At 36.0% G+C, this 23,790-nt stretch overlaps 1 protein-coding gene across 5 annotated transcripts in view; it reads right to left on the bottom strand.

The window, feature by feature from the left end:
• Positions 1–23,790, bottom strand: part of PRKAR1B (protein kinase cAMP-dependent type I regulatory subunit beta) — a 2,005,749-nt gene that overhangs the window by 399,947 nt on the left and 1,582,012 nt on the right. For all 5 annotated transcript variants that reach the window (XM_044089686.1, XM_044089688.1, XM_044089687.1 and 2 more), the window contains one exon: positions 9,127–9,248. In XM_044089686.1, the coding sequence (XP_043945621.1) occupies positions 9,127–9,248 (122 nt within the window). The remainder of the gene's footprint in view (positions 1–9,126; positions 9,249–23,790) is intronic.

Here is a 23,790-nt window from a genome sequence, read left to right as displayed (position 1 = left end):
TTCAAAATGCACATAATAGAGGCATATTCATTAAGCCCAGGAAATATATGAGCAAAAGTATGAATTTGCCATAATAATTCATTTTCCTCGAGCTTAAGTTGCCAAGGTCCCCCTCTAAAGCTATGTTTTTCTTGATGTAAAATGGTAAAAAGAAACCTGTGGCTGGGGTAATCCAAGGAATGCCTGGCAATTGCATTAAGTGTATTTCCTTTGTTGATGTGATATAAGTGTTCATATATTCTTTGTCTTAAAGTTCTGTTTTCCCAATATAAAATGATTGGCACTGTTGACACAGTGCTACATAAACTATTGCCTTGGATTCGCAATTATATTTCATATTTACTTGATATTTTTTACCTCTTATATTAAATGTGTGGCCAGTTTTAATGTGCTGACATTGGTTGCAGTGCCCACATTTTAACATCCCTTTATTTTTAACTGCCTTGCTTTGTAGTTCTATAGGATTCTTTAAATTTTGCCCTCGTCTATAAGATATATGCAAAGGCTGATCAACCTTTCTATTAATGCGTATATCTTCTAAAATCAAAAAACAATTTTTATATAATATATTTGACACAAATTTAGCATTAATAGAGTATGTAGTTATCAATGTAGGACCAGTGTAAGGTAAATTATTGCTTTGCATAGTGATAACGGTGATATCCCTATTGTCACATAAAGCTTCTGGCAAATTATATGCCTTATTCAATATAGGCCGAAAATGGCCATCTGTCTTTTATTAGTTACTTCCTTACAAATTTGATCAAACGATCTCCCGGGGTATCCTCTGCTAATAAACATATCTCTAAGAAGTCTACATTCTACTAAAAAATCATGTTCTAAGGACACCATCCTGGCAGCCCTAACCAACTGTCCCTTCATCACTGCTTTCTTTTGATGAAAGGGATGGCTGCTGGAAAAATGTAGGAATGTATTTGAGTATGTGGGTTTTCTAAAAATTATAGTTTTATATCTATTATAGGCTCTGTCTTTAGATATTGAAACATCCAAAAAAATGATAGTGTCAGTTGCGAACTGATAGGTAAAATCAAGAAAATCAGTGAGCTGTCAAATTTCATTTATAAGGGGTAAAACAGTAGTATCACCACCTTTCCAAATAAAAAAACATTTCGTCCTGGTACCTCATGTACCAGGATGCATGTGTTTGAAAAAGGTGGCTTTTGAACAAAAATTCATGCTCCCAATAGGTTAATACACAATTGTCAAAACTGCCACCACAGGGTGCCCCCCATGGCTATACCTGACGTTTGTTTGTACATCTGGCCATTGAACAACATAAAATTATTGGAAAGAACTAACTGCAGTAGTGTTTCAATGACATTTATGTCATTATTGTCTGTCCCTTTATCTGTGAGTAAAGCTCTGACCCAATCTAGGCCCAGCTCTTGGGGAATAACAGTGTATAGAGCTTTTATATCTACTGTTAAAAAATTGTAATCTGCATTAAATTCCAAATTGTTAATACCATGCAAAAACCCCCATGAGTCTGGGCATATTTGTTTCTCACTTTTGATTATAGGCTTGAGCTTATTGTCCACATATTTAGCACTAGTGTATGTGACTGACCCCGTCCCATTCACAATAGGTCTTAAAGGTGGATTAGGTACACTCTTGTGTATTTTAGGGGAACCAAAAATCATAGGTATCCGTGGTGCTATCATTGTCAAATAGTGCAAAATGTCTAGACAAATGCTTACTTCAAGAAATAAATCGTTTATAATATCATGTATTTTCTTGTATGCAATGTTTACCTGGTTGATACTAGTAACACAATAATGGTCACTGTCTAATACATTCAACATTCTCTGTTGATAATCATTTTCATACATAAATATTAGACCTCCGCCCTTATCAGGCTTCATTACCCTAATGCCATGCATTTTAAGAGATGTTAAAAATTCATGTTCTTCAGATGTCATATTAGCATGCACATTGTTGGTATTTTCACCCAATAAACCCACACGTAAATCAATTTCACAAATACGTTCAAATAGCGCCAAAGTTGGATGCAATGATGGATTAAATAGACTAGAGACTCTTAAATCACTAGTTAAACCTATAACTATTACCCATAAGAACAGTAAGATTACGTTTCCGGGCAAAAGTTTTCAAGTCTAAAATTGTTCTTGCCAGATCCGCTTTTTTTTTTTTTTTTTTTAATCGGGGACAAAAGTTAGTCCCGTAGACAAAAAAAATCAATAAACTGGGTATTAACATTAAAGTTAGTGTAATTAAACACTTTGAAATCGCCTCTTGTAATTGTTTACAGCTGGGATACAGGATCTGAATTGCCTAGGCATAGTAAAGCCTTATCAATTGTAATTCTGTTGGCTGCCAAAAACGCAATTAGTACAAAATGGAAATCAAAGTCTACTACACCTGTATTTGAGGTACTGATTTTTATAAAAGAGATAAAAGAACTGGAAGAGGGATCTTTAAAAAGGAGAAGCAGCAACTTATGTAGAAGTAAATAGAAATTCTGGGAGCAATACATGCATAATAATGTTCAGAAGGAGTGAGGTTTAATGGAAGGCAAGAACTCAGAATGTTTTGCAATGTTGGACTGATGATAGTAGCAATGACAATATAAGTGATGTATATTGTATTTAAATGGAAAAAATGATAAAATTGTTTGTTTTCTTATCTGTTAATGTATGTTTACTTATGTTTTAAGTGATGATTTAATGTTGTTTGTCTTTCGACTTTTCCCGGTAAGGGGTCACCACAGCGGAACTCCGGTCCGCTAATGATTGGCAGTAGATTTTTACGAAACACTGAGGTGCCAGCTTGACGCTCAACCTTCAACGAAGGCACGCCCATTTACGCATGCATGTCTTTCGAACGCTACCCAACCGCGAGAGGACATGCAGACTCCACACAGATGGCACTCCCAAGCACAGTCGAGAATCGAACGGGAGAACCTCTTGCTGTGAGGTAACAACGCTACCGCCATACCACCGCGGCATTAATAAACTTGTTTTAAAATGCTAGAATGAAAACAATATCAAACATAAAATAAACTGAAATATTTACAAGTAAATGAATAAAACAAGAGCCTCAAAAAGTAAATGAATTAAATCAAATTATTTGCTACTCATCCTAAAAACATTTAGGAACTTTATTTTCAAATTCACTAATTATAAAACATGGATTTTCCTTCTTTTCCCAATTGCTTTTACTCAAGGTATATTAACCACGATAGATAATACAAAAATGCTATTATTCAAAGAGAAACATCTTATTTATTGGTCTCAATTAATAGACAAAGATAGGATAAAGTCTCTTGAGGAACTAAAATTTGAATATGACATAGACTCTAACTCATGGCTATGCATACAGGAATGTAGACAATATATTATAAATAATTTGGAATCAATTCCCTTACATTTAGCATATCCATTACCTAAAATAAGTTTATTTTTGACTACACTTATTCAAAATATAAACACTGACAAAAACAAATTAGCACACATAAACAAAATACTTAGAAATTATACAAATTTTCACAATGATAAATATTGGGAATATTTCAATATAATTAATAACTATGCTCCTAAAGATCAAGACAAACAAAATATATTAGAATCAGTCTACTACACTACATCTTCCCTAAAGTAGAAGTTATACACCTGGAAATATATGCATAGATCCTTTATAACACCACACATTCTAAATAAATTCAATAAAAACATCAATGATTGTTGGAGATGCAAAGAAGTATTAAAAGCTGACTGGTCTCATATGTTCTATGACTGCATACTTCTAAAAAAATACTGGGAAGATATAAATAGTTTTCTTCAAGGTTTATTTACAGATAATTTCTTGATTTCTAAATCTTTAATTATATTTAACACTCCAATACATCAAAGTGTTAAAAGACCTAAATATACATCGATATGGACTATTTTAGCAGTAGCAAGAAAAATAATAACAATTAACTGGAAATCAGAAACTTCCCCTATGTTTCAAGAATTCAAAAACTTTCTTACTGAAGTTTGCAGTCTGGAACTTTTGACCATTAAGTCAAGAACTAATAGAAACATGTCTAGAATTAATATGTGGAAAAATTTATTAGACTTGCTAGAAAATTATTGATTGTATATGAACTAACCAATAATTTAGTTTGATATTTATGTGAACGTCATTTGTAAATAGTTATGTTGTTTGCTAGATATAGAATGATTGTGTTTTTTTCCTTTTATTCTTTTTTTGAATATTGTTAAAAAAAAATGGAACACTTTATTTCTTTATTCAAATTTTAATAAAAATCTTTTTTGGGAAAAAAAAAAAGTAAATGAATAAAAAAGAACTATCTGGTGATATGGTTATAATACCTATGAGGCCCTTAAGGGAAAACTTGAAAACTAAGCACACTCAAAATAAAAGTATGTCAGCATGAAAGTAGCAAAGCAACTCCAACCTATAAACATTTACACATATTGTGTTACAATGTCGCAACCGTTGATTTAGTTTTGAATCAGAAGCAAATGTACAGTACTGACATAAAAGAAACTAGAACTCTACTTCAAACTTCGAAGTCTAACAAAACAACAGACATGTCTTATTTAAAAAAAAAGTTCAAACTACTCCTACAATGCGCCAAAAAAAGAACTGTGTTCTGAGCATTTTGTAACACTGTGCCTTGTTTTAGTGCTTTCTACTGGCTTCCCCACAATGAAAATACATAATCAAAAGACAGTGTGTGCCCCTTGTTTAAAATTAACTTCACTGGATAAATGTGAATAAATAATAAATGTAATAGTTAATCTCAAATGAAGAATTTAGTCCTACAGTACATTATACAAGCTGATATACAGAATGAAGCCACTATTTCAACATTTACTGCTCCTTTATGTACTCTACCAATACATACAAACGGAAGAATACACACACACACACACACACACACACACACACACACACACACACACACACACACACACACACAAAGTGAACAATCACATTAGCAAATGCTTTTTAGTGATGTAAAAAAAAGTGAACAATCGTATGAATAAATGGTCTTGTAATGATGATTTTGTTCACAGCTTTTTTGTATGAGGTTGTGTTGTGGCAGGGTGATGGTATTGGCCCTTATCCCCCTGTTGTGCACTTTTGGAGTTAGTACATACAATCAGTGTGGGAGGGGGGTAGTCCCCCTGCAAAAAACATTAGCTTTAATTTGTGCAGTTTTCAATCGTTTTAGATTTGCTTTAAAATTATCAATCTTTGGGCAATTGATATTTCATGAGACAATCATATATATGTGTGTGTGTGTGTGCATATACATATATATATATATATATATATATATACATACATATATATATATATATATATATATATATATATATATATATATATATATATATACATATGTGTGTGTGCGCGTGTCTACTTTTTCTTATTAAAAGCTCATCCTTTTAGAAAGAAAAAGTATGAACCCATTAACACGAAAGTGCACTTGGACAAAAGTGCACTTTCGCAAACAGATTAAAAAAAAAAACACTGCAGCACCACATCACACTACAGTGGAGATAAGGGAATATACCTGTTTCCCGACTGTAGTGCGATCTCTGAGTTAGTATATCTAAAGAAGTGGGGGTGGGGGGGCATGGGCTTGCCCCCCCCCAAAATGACTTTGTAGTGTTTTTTTTTTTTTTTTTTTTAATCTTACTGATTTGTTGAACTGGTAGTCATGGAAGTGCACTTTCGTTTAAGTGCACTTTGGCGTAATTGGGCTTGTACTTTTTCTTTTTGAAAGAATGAGCATTCGATAAGAAAAATTAGACCCATATATATGCAATTGACTTTGTTACAAAGTTAACTGTGTTTTTTTTTTCTACAGAATGTTTGTTTTGTCAACAGAGGCAAGTGAGCCATTTTTAGCGGAAGGAGCAGGCACAAATGTTTGCACTTTAGTCTGAGTTCCACTGTCTAACTGAAACCCTTTGTGAAATGAGTTTACAAAGGCTACTAATAATAAAATGGATAAAGTTGTAAATAGTAACACTACCAACTTTCAAAACAGTACTTATTTCAATAAGATTGTTTATCAGGGGAACTCAAATCTTTTCACCAGACAGCTTAATTTCGAGTTATTATGGGAAACTTAACACATTATCTGCTGAGTTTTTTCACTTTCATAAGAACAGTACTTTTTTATACATCATTATATCCTGCATTCTATATGTTTGAAATTTGCGTGAAGTTGATTTTAAACATATGTCTGACGATAAGTACAAGAGATTCCACAATCTATCAGCTGAAGAAAAAAGATTGCTATTAGACCTAAAAAATTGATAGAACATTGAGAATTATGAAACCTGACAAAGGGTGAGGGCTGTTCATCATGATTAGCTTTGGCTACCCCATTAAGATGCCACAGTTTTGGAATAAAAATGAAATTACCACTGAGTACTCCAAAACTGAATTGTGTCTGAGTGATTTATGCTGGAGCATAACTTTACATCTAAATCTAAAAAAGAAAGCAAAATGTTTTGACTGTGATATCCCTTATCATATGTACAATTTTTGGGTTTCCTAAAATCCACAACGATATTCTGAATCCACCTTTGAGACTCACAGTATCCTCAACAGGTTCCAAGACTGAACCACTTGGTGTTTTTGTTGACGGAAAGTTTAAAAAAAAAACTAAGGACAAGCTGGATAGTTTAAGGGACTTTTGAAACTTTTAAATTCAATAACAAATTCTGAATTTATTGTTGATTTCTTTCTTGTCACGAATGATGTGAAAGACTTATTTTCTGTTATTTCACAGAATTATTTTCTGTTATTTCACAAATTATTGGTTTAGAATGGTTTCACAAAGCATTGCTTGTAGAACCCAGACTAATCAATTCAGATATTTTGAATAACTTGTTAGTGAAAAGTGAAAAACATAGAAAACCAAGGACCTTTACACAGTGTGCCAGTTTTAGTGAAAGTATTACTAATAACTGCAAAAGGTCTGCCTGATGGCTTGATAAAGAAGTTGAACTGGTTTATTATTACGTGAAAAAACAGATACACTTTTGTCAGCTGTTAGAAAGAATGATTCTGTCTTCAGGAAAGGTGGCAGAGTCTTCAGCATTTATATCTGTCTTGTTTTACACTCAAAAGGAAGCAAAATCTCAGTTTCTGCACTTGAATGTTATATGAAAATAATTCAAATAATAAAATTACCTGTTACAAACATTAAAGGAATATTGAGGTGTCAGATGCATCTGTTAATCCAAGCTGACGGTACCACAAGTTCTGAATAAACATCAAAACTGCTCGTCTTAACTAGTCAGGAAAATCACAGACACTGCAGATCCTTTAAGAAACATCTGTTGCAAATTTTATTTTTAGGTGGTAGGTTGCATGCATACTTCTGGAACTGGCCTTACAAACATTATTTTTATAAAATACTTACCACATTACTTTGTAAACTGCCTCTATTTTCCAAAGCACTGTGCAGACATTTCCTTGCATGGACCTGATGCTTGTTTGTAACCTTAGTATGACTTATTTTAATATGACTGCTTTTGCAAATGTACAAGCTTTATTCTTAAAACAGCATTCAGCCTGATAATGGTCCTGTCTAGTACACCTGTGACATTTATGACGCAAGGTAATCTTGCAAAGTTATGAATCATTTCATACAAAAAACAGGGTCAGTCTTGAATCTACTTCTGCAGGGGCACTGCTTCTCACGCTGTATGTTCAACTGGTACTGATACCTCAGCAGTATAACAAAAATCCTGATCACTTCTGAAACTAAGCAGCTCCACTCAAAACTCTGTCAGCATATTAACTGATTATCACACACTTCACACAGTGTATTCATTTTAACCAAACAAATACTAAGCTTTCCCTTTTGTGTTGATCCTGTTTTGTAATACATGCCTTATATGACTTCATAAATATCATTTTGTCTATAAAGGTCTTGACTGCCATTTTTTCAGTATTGTTAAAGTGAGAGGCAAACAGGGTTCCTGGTAAGTTAAGTTAAAAAATAGGGTACAGTTTATATTAACCCATGGCACTTATATGTAAACACACACACACATATATATATATATATATATATATATATATATATATACACACACACACACACACACACACACACACACACACACATATGGATGCGTGTATTACTTCATAAGCTTATCTGTGAACACAGATAAATAAGAAACATAAAATTCTTAAATAAGCCTGTCCATTATCTGTTAAAGTTGTGCTATACAAAATAAACCTAAATTCACAAAATAGATAATTTAATTCACGGGGTGGGAGGCTTGTCCTACCAAACACCTATTTATTCTTATTCCAAGGCTGCCTGCCACTGGGCAAAAAAAAAGAGCACTTGATTGTTTAGAATCCACTTATTCTCTTATCTCCATCACAAATACAAATGGGAAGGATACTTCCTGCAAAATATCATCTTTATTCCTGTTTAGTTTCATACTGTTGCCCATTTATGCAAGAGTACTGTGTAAATGTATGCAGGTTTACATTTCTAGATTTCCAGTTTTTATTCCTCTGTATTCAGCATTTCCTCTTTCTGAATTCTGAAAATTCAGGCTTCTAAAAAGAATTACGTATGTATGTGTGTGTGTGTGTGCATCATCCAGCCTTCATATGTGTAACAAAACATTTTGTTTATTACTGTTATGCATTTGATAACCTGCTGCAGATTCTTTTGTGTTTTTGAAGTAGTTTTCCTGCGTTTTCAGTACAGGCACAATCTGGGTCTTTAGCCTAAATGTATGTGCACTTTTTAGTCCGTCTGGATTCAGTATATGGATTCTGGAACTTCTATGTCAAATGAAATGCAATACAGTCACTTTAGAAAATTATGAAACTCTGCAGTTTGTGATATTCTGGCTTTTGCACTGAACAACAAAATTTAACTCAACAGCGCTAATCTCAAATATGTTCTACTGCCCAGAAGACACAGATAATGTACACACAGAATATAGTGTTGAAGATTATTCCTGAATTCTTCTTAAACAGATAAACTCTTGTCAGTGACAACGCACATGTTGCTTATCTTAGAACTACATCCAATAATAAACACACATGTAGTAACAAATATACAGTTCTGTTCTCATTAGGTACCTCTGTGATGATGAAAAAGTCATCGCCCGGTTCACCCTGCACGACTATCTTCTCCCCATCTTCAAACTGAACAGGTTCCAGGGCATCGGCCACAGTCAGTCGCTCCCACTTGTCCAGAGATTCTACAAATTCAGGTAAAAAAGTGACTTTAATAAATTACTTGTTAAAAACACCCCAAGATGAGATAATCTCCCCTGAATACTTCAAAGACCTGTGTAACGAGTCTGGATTTAGGTTCCACTCAGAAGAATTAAGAACAAAATTGCTGACAGCAAACCAGCCATCCTTAACAGTAAAAACCTACTTCCCCATTCCCTCTGTTACTGCATATAATGTCTTGATAAATACTTATTGCACAAATGACAAAAACCTACTTCCCCGTTCCCTCTGTTACTGCATATAATTTTTTGGTAAATACTTATTGCACAAATTTTATTCATAGGCTGTTTTGTACCTTTAACTTGTTACATGTAGTCTTTTAGTTTCATTTGAGTTTAATGCTCTGACTTCTATATTAGGTTAATGTTGCCTGAATATCGTATGCATATTCTTAACTGTATTTCTGTTTGCTTTATCTGGTGTGAAACTGAAAGTGACCCACTTTGACTGGGGTTCTACTAAATGTCAGCCATTAGTAGGGAAACTGGTTTTGCATTCTGACAAATACAGAAGTAAAAGCACTCTACTGAGATAAAATAATTTGGATGGAGATACCATTCCTCTTAGGTTTGAGGGGCCACACTTTCTTTTAAAAAGGAATTGTGGATATATACACTGAAGGAACTGCTGAATTTAATTGTTGCTTATATAAAACAGAGTACAAACAGTATAACAAATTACTAGACCAGTGGTAATGAGATAGAAGAAACAGAATGTACTAGTTTGAGCGAATTAAACCCAAAAGATAAAACACAACACAGAAATCAAATTAAGACTAGTTATAACCCATAAGTGATATCTGCAAAAATCATATTTAGACAATCTGAAGTTATACGAAATTCAGCAATACTCAGCCAGTCTGTACTAATAAATAATATTACAGAACACTATATGAAAAGTAATACATTCCAAATGCCCACTGGAACCCCATTTTGTTAACCATAAAGCCTCCCTATCTAGATTAAAGACCATTCTTAATCTAGCAGTGGGGGTTCTCTCAGATGCACTAGGTGAGTGACATCACAGGGAATGATTTCAGCAGCATTTGTGATCTGGATGGCAACCCAGCAATGACAGTAATTTGTATTCAAGTCGGCAGCCTCACCAAGGGGGAAGTCACAATACATTCCCACTGTCAGTGCACAGTCCTGTAGACTCCTTGGTGAAGGCTCCCAGTAGTCGTCCAAATGAGAACACCTACATCACCACAGCCCCCATTCTGAGGAATAGTGGCAGTACATGCCATGTTCCACCCCAGGATGGACATGTCCATCCTCCCCTGCCAGTATTTGCAAGGACTCCAGCTGCTAATCCAGTTCATGCTGGCTGGGCAGTAGTCTGGACTTTATCCCTCTATACCACTGGTGCTGACTACATATCTGCTGGAAATTTAAAAATGATTTTAAATGACATATTCATTCTTGCAAAATATAAATGAAGTAATGAAAGTATTTAAACCAAGACAAAATCAGGTACCACAGAAAAGGAACTCAGTACAGGCCTTGCAGTTCAAAAACTGAGCTGGTTTAATAGTAGTTTAAAAAGCATGAACGCATTTAAAATCACAGCGTTATCGTCTTGTTCAGTCAGACTTGATCAGATACATGAAGCTTCAGTTAAAAACACACATATATACTTCAAAACATTCCACCAATTAAAACCACAACCAATAAAAATTCCCAATTTTCCTAATTATAACTAAGGTGTAACTTGTAAAGTGTCTCGTGCATTATGTATTATTTTATACTGTAATTTTTAAATGTTCTTTGTGCTTTTATAATGTGAAATTTATTTTATGTACTTTTAACTCTTTAATGCACAAGGCACTTTGCAAGTTGCACCTTAGTTATAATTAAATAGGAAAATTGGGAATTTTTATTGGTATAAAACTTGCATGAAGAGACACCAAGGCAGTATCCAAAATACAATAAAACTTTTATTAAAATAAATAAATAAAAGTACACATGAGCGCTTTCAGGCAACAAGCCCTTCCTCAGATACATTGAAACAGTTAAGACATACATTTTAAATACCATGCCATCCAATCCAATCCTAGTATTTTACCCTCCTTTTCCTTAGGAAAGGTTTTAAAGGAACAGCAGTGTTTAAACCTGGGCTCCTATCAGCCCCTAACTTTATTATCCACCTCGCTTCATTGCATTCTGTTTCATTAACAACATCCCCACCTCTAACAGTTTTATTAACCATTTGTACTACCATAAATTTAAAAGAATGACCTTCTTTTTCACTAATATGTTGTGCTAAAGCATTACGCAGGTTCCGATGTCTAATTTCATACAAATGAACAAAAATCCTGTTCTTTAACATGCAGTAGGTTTTACCAACGTAATAGGAATCGCACATTTGACACATAGCTATATAGACAAGATTCATACTTCTACAGTCTGCATACCCCTTCTACAGCAAGGAAAAGTGCCTTGATGTTCTATCCTGACCATCTTGTCAGGACCTAACTTGGGTTCATGACATAACATGTCCTTTAAATTTTTATTCCTCCTAAAAGTAAAGCTTGGTCGTTCTCCAACCATCTCTGCTATTCTGCAATCCATACGCAGAACTCCCCAGTTCTTAATAATGTCACAAACACCCCCTATGTCATTACCATATGTAAGCATAAATTGTCCTTGTCTGCAATGAGCATCCCTTTTCCTATTCGTGTTTCCATTACTACCTTTCCTGTTGTACCACAGTTTGGCCCCTTGCCTCCGCTCAGATGTACAATTAGAAGTGTTGAACAAAGGTTTAACTTTTGTTCCTGACACTGTATGAGATTATAGTCAAGTAATGGTTGACATTATGTGTTTTGCTAGGAACATAACATTGCAAGATATGTTAAGCGGCAAAGAACAGCCTGGTTTCAGAGAATTGAAGAAGTCCAGGGATTTTTTTACCAAACATGCATCCTATTGTTTCTGTTTTTGTGAATTAATGTCAAAAAGATATTGAGTGTTATATTCATGATAAAAACAAGCGAAGGTTTCACAATTTATCTTTAGTACACCGTGAGGCTTTGCAGCAATTATGTCGAGATGAAAGGGTGGTGGTGAAGCCCGCAGATAAAGGGGGTGCGACTGTGATGCTTCGTAGACAGGATTATTGCAACAAACTTTCGTCTTTATTACAGGATAATACTACCTTTATACCGATCTCACCAATTATGGTAAAAAAGATAAGTTACAATGTCCAGACTGTTCTCTTAAATATGAGAAAAAGTGGGCTAATAATGGATTCTTTGTATGAATATTTGCACATAGAGCATCCCAATACCCCAGAGTTCAAGGGGCTACCTAAGTTACATAAACATGGGTCCAACCCTCCCCTGAGACCTATTGTCTCGGGAAGAGGTTGGGCCACTGAACACATCTCAATATGGGTGGAGTGTGCTTTGAAACCTATTGTTCAACTTTATTCTAGGACTTTGAAGGATATGCCTCATTTTCTGATTTTGCTATCTACGTATATGGACACAGTTGTTTGGCAAGATTTTTTATTTGTGACTTTGGATGTGAAGAACTTGTTTACTGTTATTCATAATGAATATGGGTTATAGGCTATTGAATAACTATTGAAAGAAAAGGTTCAAATGAATGATGTTGATAATGAAAGAGTATGTAAATTACTGAGCTTGGTATTAGAGAATAATATCTTCCTATGCCAAGGCAATCATTATAGACAGGCACAGGGTGTTGCCATGGGCACGGCCTGTGCCAATTCGTATACTAACCTTGTGTTAGCTTTTTGGGAGGACATGGTTCTTTTCCAACAGAACCATGCATGGAAGGAGTTGGTGGGACATTATGTCCGTTTTGTAGATGATGTGTTCTTTCTATGGGGAGGCACACTGGAGGAGTTGAGGCTTTTTGTGGATTATTTGGAGAGTAGCACAGAGTTTTTTAGATTTTCTCTGAGCTATTCATCACATGAGATAGAATTTTTGGATGTATGCCTACGCAAATGTTTGGATGGACGCATAGAAACTATGCTTTACAGGAAGGATTGCTGGAGGAACAGCTTGCTGTCATTCGACAGCATGCATCCTAGACACACCTTTAAAAATATTGTAAAGAGTGAGTCGAATAAGGTTTCCCGATTGTGTACTGAAATGGAGCGGTTTGAACAAGAATTAGGTGATTTGTCTAATAATTTCTTGAGTAGGGGATATAGTAGACAACAGGTGGTTACATCAGTGGATGCAGTAAGGTCTGAGCGGAGGCAAGGGGCCAAACCGTGGTATAACAGGAAAGGTAGTAATGGAGACATGAATAGGAAAAGGGATGTTCATTGCAGACAAGGACAATTTATGCTTACATATGGTAATGACATAGGGGTTGTTTGTGACATTATTAAGAAGAACTGGGGAGTTCTGCGTACGGATCGCAGAATAGCAGAGATGGTTGGAGAACGACCAAGCTTTACTTTTAGGAGGAATAAAAATTTAAAGGACATGTTATGTCATGAACCTAAGTTAGGTCCTGACAAGATGGTCAGGATAGAACGTCAAGGCACTTTTCCTTGCTGTCACTGTAAAGCATGTGGCTATAAGGACAATTTATTTATACATCCCACAACAGGACAACGATATCATCTGAAGGGGTATGCAGACTGTAGAAGTATGAATCTTGTCTATATAGCTGTGTGTCAAATGTGCGATTCCTATTACATTGGTAAAACCAACTGTATGTTAAAGAACAGGATTTTTGGACATTTGTATGAAATTAGACATCGGAACCTGCGTAATGCTTTAGCACAACATATTAGTGAAAAAGAAGGTCATTCTTTTAAATTTATGGTAGTACAAATGGTTAATAAAACTGTTAGAGGTGGGGATGTTGTTAATGAAACAGAATGCAATGAAGCGAGGTGGATAATAAAGTTAGGGGCTGATAGGAGCCCAGGTTTAAACACTGCTGTTCCTTTAAAACCTTTCCTAAGGAAAAGGAGGGTAAAATACTAGGATTGGATTGGATGGCATGGTATTTAAAATGTATGTCTTAACTGTTTCAATGTACCTGAGGAAGGGCTTGTTGCCTGAAAGTGCTCATGTGCACTTTTATTTATTTTAATAAAAGTTTTATTGTATTTTGGATACTGCCTTGGTGTCTCTTCATACAAGTTTTATTGGGATATATTCGGTGTTTGTGGAGAGACTTTGGTGCAGGGAACGCATTTTTGTTTTGTTGAATTTTTACTGGTCGTGGTTTTAATTGGTGGAATGTTTTGAAGTATATATATATATATATATATGTATGTATATATATATATATATATATATATATATATATATATGTGTGTGTTTTTAACTGAAGCTTCACTTCATGTATCTGATGAAGTCTGACTGAACAAGATGAAAATGCTGTGATTTTAAATGCGTTCATGCTTTTTAAACTACTATTAAACCAGCTCAATTTTTGAAGTGCAAGGCTGTACTGAGTTCCTTTTCTGTGGTACCTGACTTTGTCTTGGTTTAAAATTTATTTGCTGGGTGCCAGTTTGAGTTTCTTGGAGTTAATGAAAGTATTTACTTGAAAAAAAATTAAACATACCTTTTACGCAGATACAGCTCATATTCCATACCTCATGAATGTCCTAGGGTTATTTAGCCAAGTATATCCCTCAAGCATCCATAAGTATTTAAGCAAATGGTGACTGTACTGTACATAAGAGCAATTTCTGCTTGGCTTTGGGTTATGCGATATTTATTCTCAAGTGATAAAGGTAAACCATGACAACATCAGCCCGGTGGTCTAAGAAATGCAAAAGTGTGCAAATACCGTATAACCCAGAACCCACTGATTACTGCTATCATATACTGGTTATATTTCTTTTCTTTTTGTCTTTGAAAAACTGAAAGTGTTTTCCCTCAATTTTCTTTCTAGTTAAGCCCCACAAGATAAACACAACATGTAGTATTAGCATTTCCCCTTAATATTTGTATTACTGCAGAAATAATAAGTTAAACAAATGTAAATAAAAAATAAAATGCTGAAATACTATGGTAGTATAGAGAACAGCCTAAAACGTATGAAGCAATGAGCAGCAGAATTTCACAATGCTATGTCATCAACATAATTACATGCACATTCATTTTTGTTTTGTTTCTTTTTAATTAATACATCAGTCACAAGACATACATACCTGCCTGCAACAATGAGGTTAAGTTAGTGCGTCATCTGAAGCTACTCTATTACCTGCATACTGAACTCGCTAGTCCAACTGGCACGAAGGGCGTATGTAGTTCTAGTAACATGAATATTTACTTAATTTGTTTACAAGATGGAATCTGTTCCATTAATGTGGCAATAAAATATTTTTTTTGCCTGGAAGATAACGACACAGTAATGTGTCATATAAAAGATGAGAAAGCAGAAGCAGTAACACAAAATAAACTTAAGTGCTAAAACTAATTTGATGTTATTTGTAAGCTAATTTCAGTTACATTTAACTGTGGAAGTTATTTCAGTTGTTGCAGTTTTTTATTTGAGATGTTACTGTCTCCTTCCACATTTTTATTACAAAGTAACCTCACCTTCACTTCCCAGTAGTACTAATACATTTCTATTAAATACTGCGATGAATGACTCTATATTTAAGAAGGAGGGAGTGGTTGCTTTTGCTAGCGTAGTGGTGATTTAAAAAAGTGTGATGGTTGCTGTACCTCTTTGTGTCTGGTCTTTTTTTCTGGTAGGTTACTATAGCAATAACCGACGCCTGGGTGTGGGTAATGCTGGATTTACCCATGGTTGGTGTGGTTTGGTCAAGAGGGCGAAGCCCGAGTGGCCAAACAAAGACAACCGTGGGTAAATCCAGCATTATCCACACCCAGAAGTGGGTTATTGCTATTATACAATGACATTATTTAAGAAAAAAAATAATTACTTTTCTTAAATAATGGCATTGTATAATGCCTCCTTGCTGCCCTTCCGCAGCTGTCTGGTATTCTGCGACAGTACATCAGAGCTGTGGGCAAATGCAACGGAGAAAGCAAGATCTCAGTTGCTTTTTTCAAAACTGTCTCGCTATGTTAAATGGGTTTAACATAGCGAGACAGCTTTAAAAAAAGCAACGGAGAATCTCTGTTGCTTTTTTTAAAGCTGTCTCGCTATGTTAAACCCATTTAACATAGCGAGACAGTTTTGAAAAAAGTAACGGAGAAAGCAAGATCTCCGTTGCTTTTTACAAACTGTCTCGCTATGTTAAAGGAGTTTAACATAGCGAGACAGTGTGAAGCAAAAGAGATCTTGCGTTCTCCCTTGCTGTAAAAAAAGGGTTATAGTAATGGAAAAAGTCCGGGTGACTGGACCTTTTTCCATTACTATAATTCTGATTTACAATGTGCACACTAACCAAGCAGCGTGCATGTTTTTGAATATTAATGGGGGTCGTCGTATAATGAAAATTTACTCACAAGCAGAACTGGCTACTGATCTGCTTGATGTCTCAATTTGTGTTAATGACATTAAAAAAATGATGATAACATTAAGGGGATTAACTATTATAGGCTATACACAGTACATGGGCATTATACTGTGCACAGCTGTCCATTGGGTTACACAAGCAAAAAGGAAGGCATGAGGTCAGGCAAAGCTGTTCGGAGCCTAAGTAATGGCTCTCAGCTGAAGCTGTGCAAGGTCAGTGGGGGTGTAAGACTAACAGGAGGTTACTACAGAGATGACCGCGCGCCAGTAGTTCTATTGCTGACTGGGTGTTTATGGCACGAGTGAAGGATGGGTAGAATTCTTATTTACCGACATGAAAAGCTGTCTGGTTCACAAGCATGTTAAGAACACGCATAGAAGATATGGACATATTTTCTATTTTAGTTGTCAACAATGTGGTTCACGAATCACAACACGTCTGAGGGCAATGTTTCCAAAATAACTCCCATATACAAGTCAGTAAAAAAAAAAAATCGTCTCTACTGCCATAGTCACTGTTGTGGGGGACTAAAATAAGGACCAGGTACCTAACAAAATAGTAGAACTTGGCAAAAGCGACATGAACAATGAGCTTTTAGACTGAAGATGGTTATATAACATTATTTTAGGACAGCAAGAGTGTGAAAAAGACCTCAAGCAGTGCTCCCCTTTCATAATCACACTGCAGAAAGGGGACATTGAACCATTTCCATAGCACAGTCGAATGAAGCCCAGGCTATAATGTAGATGAGTCATGCTTGATTAGTCATCTTGGCGCTGGACGAACCAGACGGGACAATGAAGTGCAGTCTGCTTGACTCACATTGGCTGAAGTGTTGTGGGAGGGTCCTGTGATGAGCACTCTGCCAACACACTCTAGTGATAACTGGTAAGGGAGAGAGGCATTGCCTTCAATAGGGAGTGCGGATGAAGTCACATTACTCACAGAAACGGATGAAACATACTCAAAACACTCCAATGCATCCCCAATCTTTAGGTTTTTGTAGGCAGACAAAAGGAAATGATGGGATTTAAAGGAAAAATCCCTCTAATGGCTGCCAGGATAGCCATGTCCATAGTCTCACTCCTTAAAAAGGTATAAATACTCCACACATATCTGAGAAGAAAAAGTTTAAAATTATTTAGAAAACATTATGTGAAAGAGGAAATTACATGGTAGACAAATACATGACAGAGCCAGTGAAATGACAGAGGGAATATCATACGATGAATGCAAGATCAGAGCCGTAGATGGATCATCTGGTGCCAGGTGCTGCTCCTCAGTCAGGTGCCCCTCAACACTAAGCTGAGGAGCAAGAAAAAAAAAGACAGAGAAAGACATCACTCCTCTGATGTGGTGCTCCTCCCTGGAGTGCCATGTCATTCTGTAATGCCCTCACTTGTCCACATGAGGGGGGGGGGGTCCATTCTCAATATTCACAATCATACTCCTTAACACCTTGGCCTGGGACACATGTCCCATCACCACACCCAAACCCCAGAAATATCAAGCAGCAGCAAAAAAGACAGTCTAAGGTTCTGAATGTTCGACCAGTGAGCATTCCATACAAAGGCACTAAAAAAATCTGTTTCCAGCTCTAATCTAAGAAAAGATAGCAAACAGGTTTAATTCCTTCTTCAAAACCATGGGGTAAATACTGCTCAGACACATCAAACCAGAGGACCACAGGATCAAAAATACAGCAACACAAGTGTGTAATGCTGTGTATGTGCACAATACAATATGCAGGTCAGGTCAGTCTGTAATGTCATATGGCACTAACGTAGCCCTTGAAGCATATACACAGCAATGTATATAAATATATGACAGTTTGCATGAGAATGTAGTGGAAGGCATGCATCTGCAGATGATCTCCATACTGCTAGTGCATGCCACACTATTACCATTAGTTTACAGTGTGCACAGTCCTGAAATCTGCACAAAGACCCCCTCTGCAATGGCAGAAACCTTTACACTCTCCTTCATGCAACTGACAGATTGGGAAAGGCATGTGCACATCAAACATCTGCTATCTGCTGTACATCATGGCAGGAGTGCACCATTGAACACTGAGTGCCCATTCCCTTTGTGGATACAACCCACATCCATAAGATCGGTGCAGTGCTGCTGTCCTATGGATAAGCACTTAATATCCTGCAGTAGGTCATCATGCTTCCATCTGCGAAATATCACCTTATTCCAGTTTATGACATTTCCACTATGGAACATATGCTGAACTCCTCCAATCTTTGCTACTGCAACACCCTGTATTGGAGTCTGTCAAAGCTGGAACTTGCTAGCCTACAACTGGTGAAAAACTCTGCAGCTCGGTTACCGACCAGGGTCTCTAAGTACCATCACATCATATTACACTGATTTTGCTTGTCTATATTGTTTTCCAATTAAATAGTGTATTATATACACGATCCTTGCTCTGGTATACTTAGCCCTTCATGGCCTGCGCCCACCCTATCTACAAGACCTGATATCCTAGTACAGGCCTTACTGAACTCTGCTCACTGGTACACAAGTTTTTTTTATCTGCCGCATAGTACAACTTGAAGTCCTCTGGTTACTGGGGTTTTAGTCATCAAGGGCCCTGTCCTGTGCCACCTGCTTCCTAGCTGGTTATGGGACTTTTATGGTTTACTTCAAGCAGGGACTAAAGGCACATTTCTTTCAACTGGCTTATGACTGACTAGCTCTAACTGTCTCTGCTGCATGTGCACATAACACCATGAGGGAGATGTGCAACCAATCCACAGTGCTGCCCCCTCCTCACTTCCTGAAGAACCTACGTTGGCAAACCGCCCCACCCACCCTACAGAAAACACTACCCACCTTCTAACAGAAAGGCCATCTACTTTGTGTACCCATGCATACACACCTCCCTCACCCAGGACAGGCATATACATCCTCCCCGGCAGTGCGCCAAACAGCAGAGCTGCAAATCAAACTCTGATGGCTTGGGCTACAGTAAAGGCTCTATCCCTCTATGCTACATGCTATAGCACTAGGCTAGCTATAAACCACACTTACTCCTGATCTCTGATTTTCACAAACCATGTGAAGGTTGCATTTATAAACTAAATCATGCCTTTAGTATACATATATATATATATATATTTATATACACACACACACACACACACACACACACATCTATACATATATATACACACACACACACACACATATATATATATGTGTGTGTGTGTGTAGATATATATATATATATATATATAGATATATATATATATATATATATATATATATGAGACCAGTTGTTTGAAGTACCAAAACTTCAAAAATGAAGTATGGAGATCACAATACAGCGCGGAATGAGAATATTCCATTTTCCTCACTGTAGTGTGATCTCAGATTTGGTATATTTAAGTAGGGGGTGCAGGGGGCATGCCCCCCAGCAAAACATTTTTTTTGTGTTTTTTTTTAGTCAGACAACCGGAGACTAGGTTTCAGCGAAAGTGCACTTTCGTTGAAATGTGCTTTCTCTGAAGTGGGCATCTACTTTGTTTATTCGATGTAACATATTTTCGAACAAAGTAGATCCATAAATATATATATATATATATATATATATATATATATATATATATAGATAGATAGATAGATAATATAATGGGCAAGGTCGATTCGCTGTTAAGTTGACACAGTATTGCTGAAATTACACAAAGTCAACACATTTCTGTGCATGCTCCAAGGTTACTAAACAGAACATGCAATGTTGGGAGCAAGCTCACCTCTACCCCCCCCCCCCCTTACTAATAAATATATATTCACTATGAGGAATATTCCCTGTCCCTGAGATCATCATTAATTGAATAACTGTTTACCAAATTCAGGGTTGATCAAACCATACGCAGGTTGATTTTAGCCATGATCTACTAAATCAAATGGAAACCAGATTGATAAAAAAACTCTCGCTGTCTCACACACACACACACACACACACACACATATATATATATATATATATATATATATATATATATATATATATATATATATATGTATGTATGTATGTAAAGGGTGCCCCTGCGTTTTACAAAATGTATGTTTGTTTGACAAATGTAGGGGTATGGTTTAATGTCGATGGTACAAATGGCTGAAAGGTGGATATGTTGATGGTATGGAATGTTGATACAGGTAAATGGGGTTGGGTGTGTGTGTGTGTGTGTGTGTATATGTTAGTTAGGGATGGATGCTGTGTGTTTGTATGCAAGTTTGTGTATTTTAGGGTAAGGGTTAGGTTATGGGATAGATAACTGTTGTTTGTGTGTGTTTGTAAATGTTTGTGTATCTGAGTTGGTCTTATGTAGTGGCAGTGTTATGTGAAGGTTTCGATGATATTAAGCTGTAGGGTTAGGGTCTGGGGAAGGAGCAGTTGTTAGAATTAGGGTTAGCACTAATTACTAAGGCAGTGGGGGGGGGGAGCTGTCCTGCCCTCTTTAGTAATGGGTGCTAACACTAACCCTAATGCTGTTTTAAAATCAGAAGAGGAAATAATCTTCCTCTGTCGATATTGTTTTCGGTTTTGTTTGTCTTCACTATTGTGTATTCATACTTCTCAACTGTACAGATTTTCACAGGATGTCCAGATTTTTACCTCATATTTTCCCATTTATGATAAAATTGTGGTTTTCTGGCAAATCAGTGGCAAATTATTAAAGACTGAGGTCAGAAAATGATGGCAGTCATTTGAGTTTCAGAATTCATACCCTTCAGAAAATTCATGCTAATGCAAAATCTGTTACTCTATCAACTTTCTAGGTTTGTAAGAGCAATATTTAAAAATTGCCCTATTTGGCGCCTGCTGTTTTAAAATCAGAAGAGGAAATAATCTTCCTCTGTCGATATTGTTTTCGGTTTTGTTTGTCTTCACTATTGTGTATTCATACTTCTCAACTGTACAGATTTTCACAGGATGTCCAGATTTTTACCTCATATTTCTCCCATTTATGATAAAATTGTGGTTTTCTGGCAAATCAGTGGCAAATTATTAAAGACTGAGGTCAGAAAATGATGGCAGTCATTTGAGTTTCAGAATTCATACCCTTCAGAAAATTCATGCTAATGCAAAATCTGTTACTCTATCAACTTTCTAGGTTTGTAAGAGCAATATTTAAAAATTGCCCTATTTGGCGCCTTTGCCCCCCCCCCGGCTTTGTCCAGATTTCTTGCACTAAGAGGGTGAGAGGTATGTGTTTGATTGAACTTATTTTGTCAGTGTTTTACATTCTACATTAGAGCAGTTCGGTCATAAACAATAGACCCATATCGAGATATAGTTATAAACAAGTGTATGTATACATACAAGTATGCATATCTATATACGTATATAAATATACAGATACGCACACACATACATACACAAAATAATTCTAAAAGTTAAATAACAAAACCTAAACATTTTACTAATGTTCAGTCACGCTCATTTCTTGTCAGTTCCATTTATACTAAGTGTACAGGTCTTCCTTGCTTCGCATTATCTTTCTTTCTTTCTTCAAGACCCTTGTTCTCTCTCCGGTGTCTAAAGTGGTAGCTGTAGGATTAGTTGAGGACTAAAAGCAAGCATTAAGGATGGTGTGGTAACAGAGGAGAGCTAAGTTAAAAGTGGCTTAGGGAGAATCTTATTCAATCATTTAATGCAAAAATATATAAATGTTTGCCCCCAATCACAACTACCAACAAATTACTAAAGACATGACAGAAAAAAGCTACAAAATCATGTGGGTAACCAACTAAAACTGAGATGTCAGTCTTCTGGTTTATTCTGAGTGTACATGGAAGTATCTAGATTACCCTTAAGAAGACAAATGCACAAGGAACTTTAACAGCTTACATGACACTTTATACAACAGCTAGTTAAATGAGGAAAAATCTTTACGTCACATCCCTGAACTGTTAAAGCTATAGTTAACCAGAGCTGTGGGCATTCCGCTATATTAGGACAATGCCTTATTAAAGTGTAAAACATCTAGTGACCCACAACAAGAGGCCTGCAAAACCACAACCCATTGATGCACGCCTGGCATTCAAATGTCTGTAGAAAATAAAATGTTAAAGACAAAGTATGATACTCAAACATCGTACACCATGGAACACGCTAGTATTCTGTGGAAAAGCATGCTAAAGCCCTACTATATTAACCATTACCCATACGCTTAAAAACCTCAGCTTTGGCCGGCTAAGAACTTGCTGTATTCAACTGGACATATAAGAGAATTTAAGTACCTTTATCTGCACTTTTTTTTAAAAAAAAATACAGTATTTAAATTGATTTTAACTGTGTTGCAGGAATATTAACTGAACTGGAAGTTAGTCAGTGTTTGCTGAATTTTGTTATTTGCTAGTAATTACATGTGTTGGGGTAGCCACATTCTTTGATTTCCTGCCCTTGCCTATTTAAGTGGTACAGTGTGAAATATTTTCTGCTTAAAAACCTCAGCTTTGCCGGCTAAGAACTTGTTGTATTCAACTGGACGTATAAGAGAATTTAAGTACCTTTATCTGCACTTTTTTCCCCAAAAAAATACAGTATTTAAATTTATTTTAACTGTGTTGCAGGAATATTAACTGAACTGGAAGTTAGTCAATGTTTGCTGAATTTTGTTATTTGCTAGTAATTTTAGGTGTGGGGGTAGCCACATTCTTTGATTTCCTGTCCTTGCCTATTTAAGTGGTACAGTGTGAAATATTTTCTGCTTAAAAACCTCAGCTTTGGTCGGCTAAGAACTTGCTGTATTCAACTGGACGTATAAGAGAATTTAAGTACCTTTATCTGCATTTTTTTTTCAAAAAAATACAGTATTTAAATTGATTTTAACTGTGTTGCAGGAATAAACAAACTATACAATAGAAGGAGGAAGCTACTAAATGATAGAGCAAAATCCCGAAAAGGGAAGGCATCACTGATCAGTATTAGCAAAAAACTACGGGCACTCATAAAATTGTCTATGGCCAGCTTCGAGAGAAAAATTGCACAGGACACTAAGGATAATTACAAGGCTTTCTTTAGTTATGTTAGGAACCTGGGTGGTAATTCCC

Source organism: Protopterus annectens, chromosome 12.part0, assembly GCF_019279795.1.
Source record: "Protopterus annectens isolate FY-2018-M chromosome 12.part0, PAN1.0, whole genome shotgun sequence".
NCBI lineage: Eukaryota > Metazoa > Chordata > Ceratodontiformes > Protopteridae > Protopterus > Protopterus annectens.
Note: the sequence above shows the minus strand (reverse complement) of the source record. Positions and strands in the feature narration are given on the sequence as shown.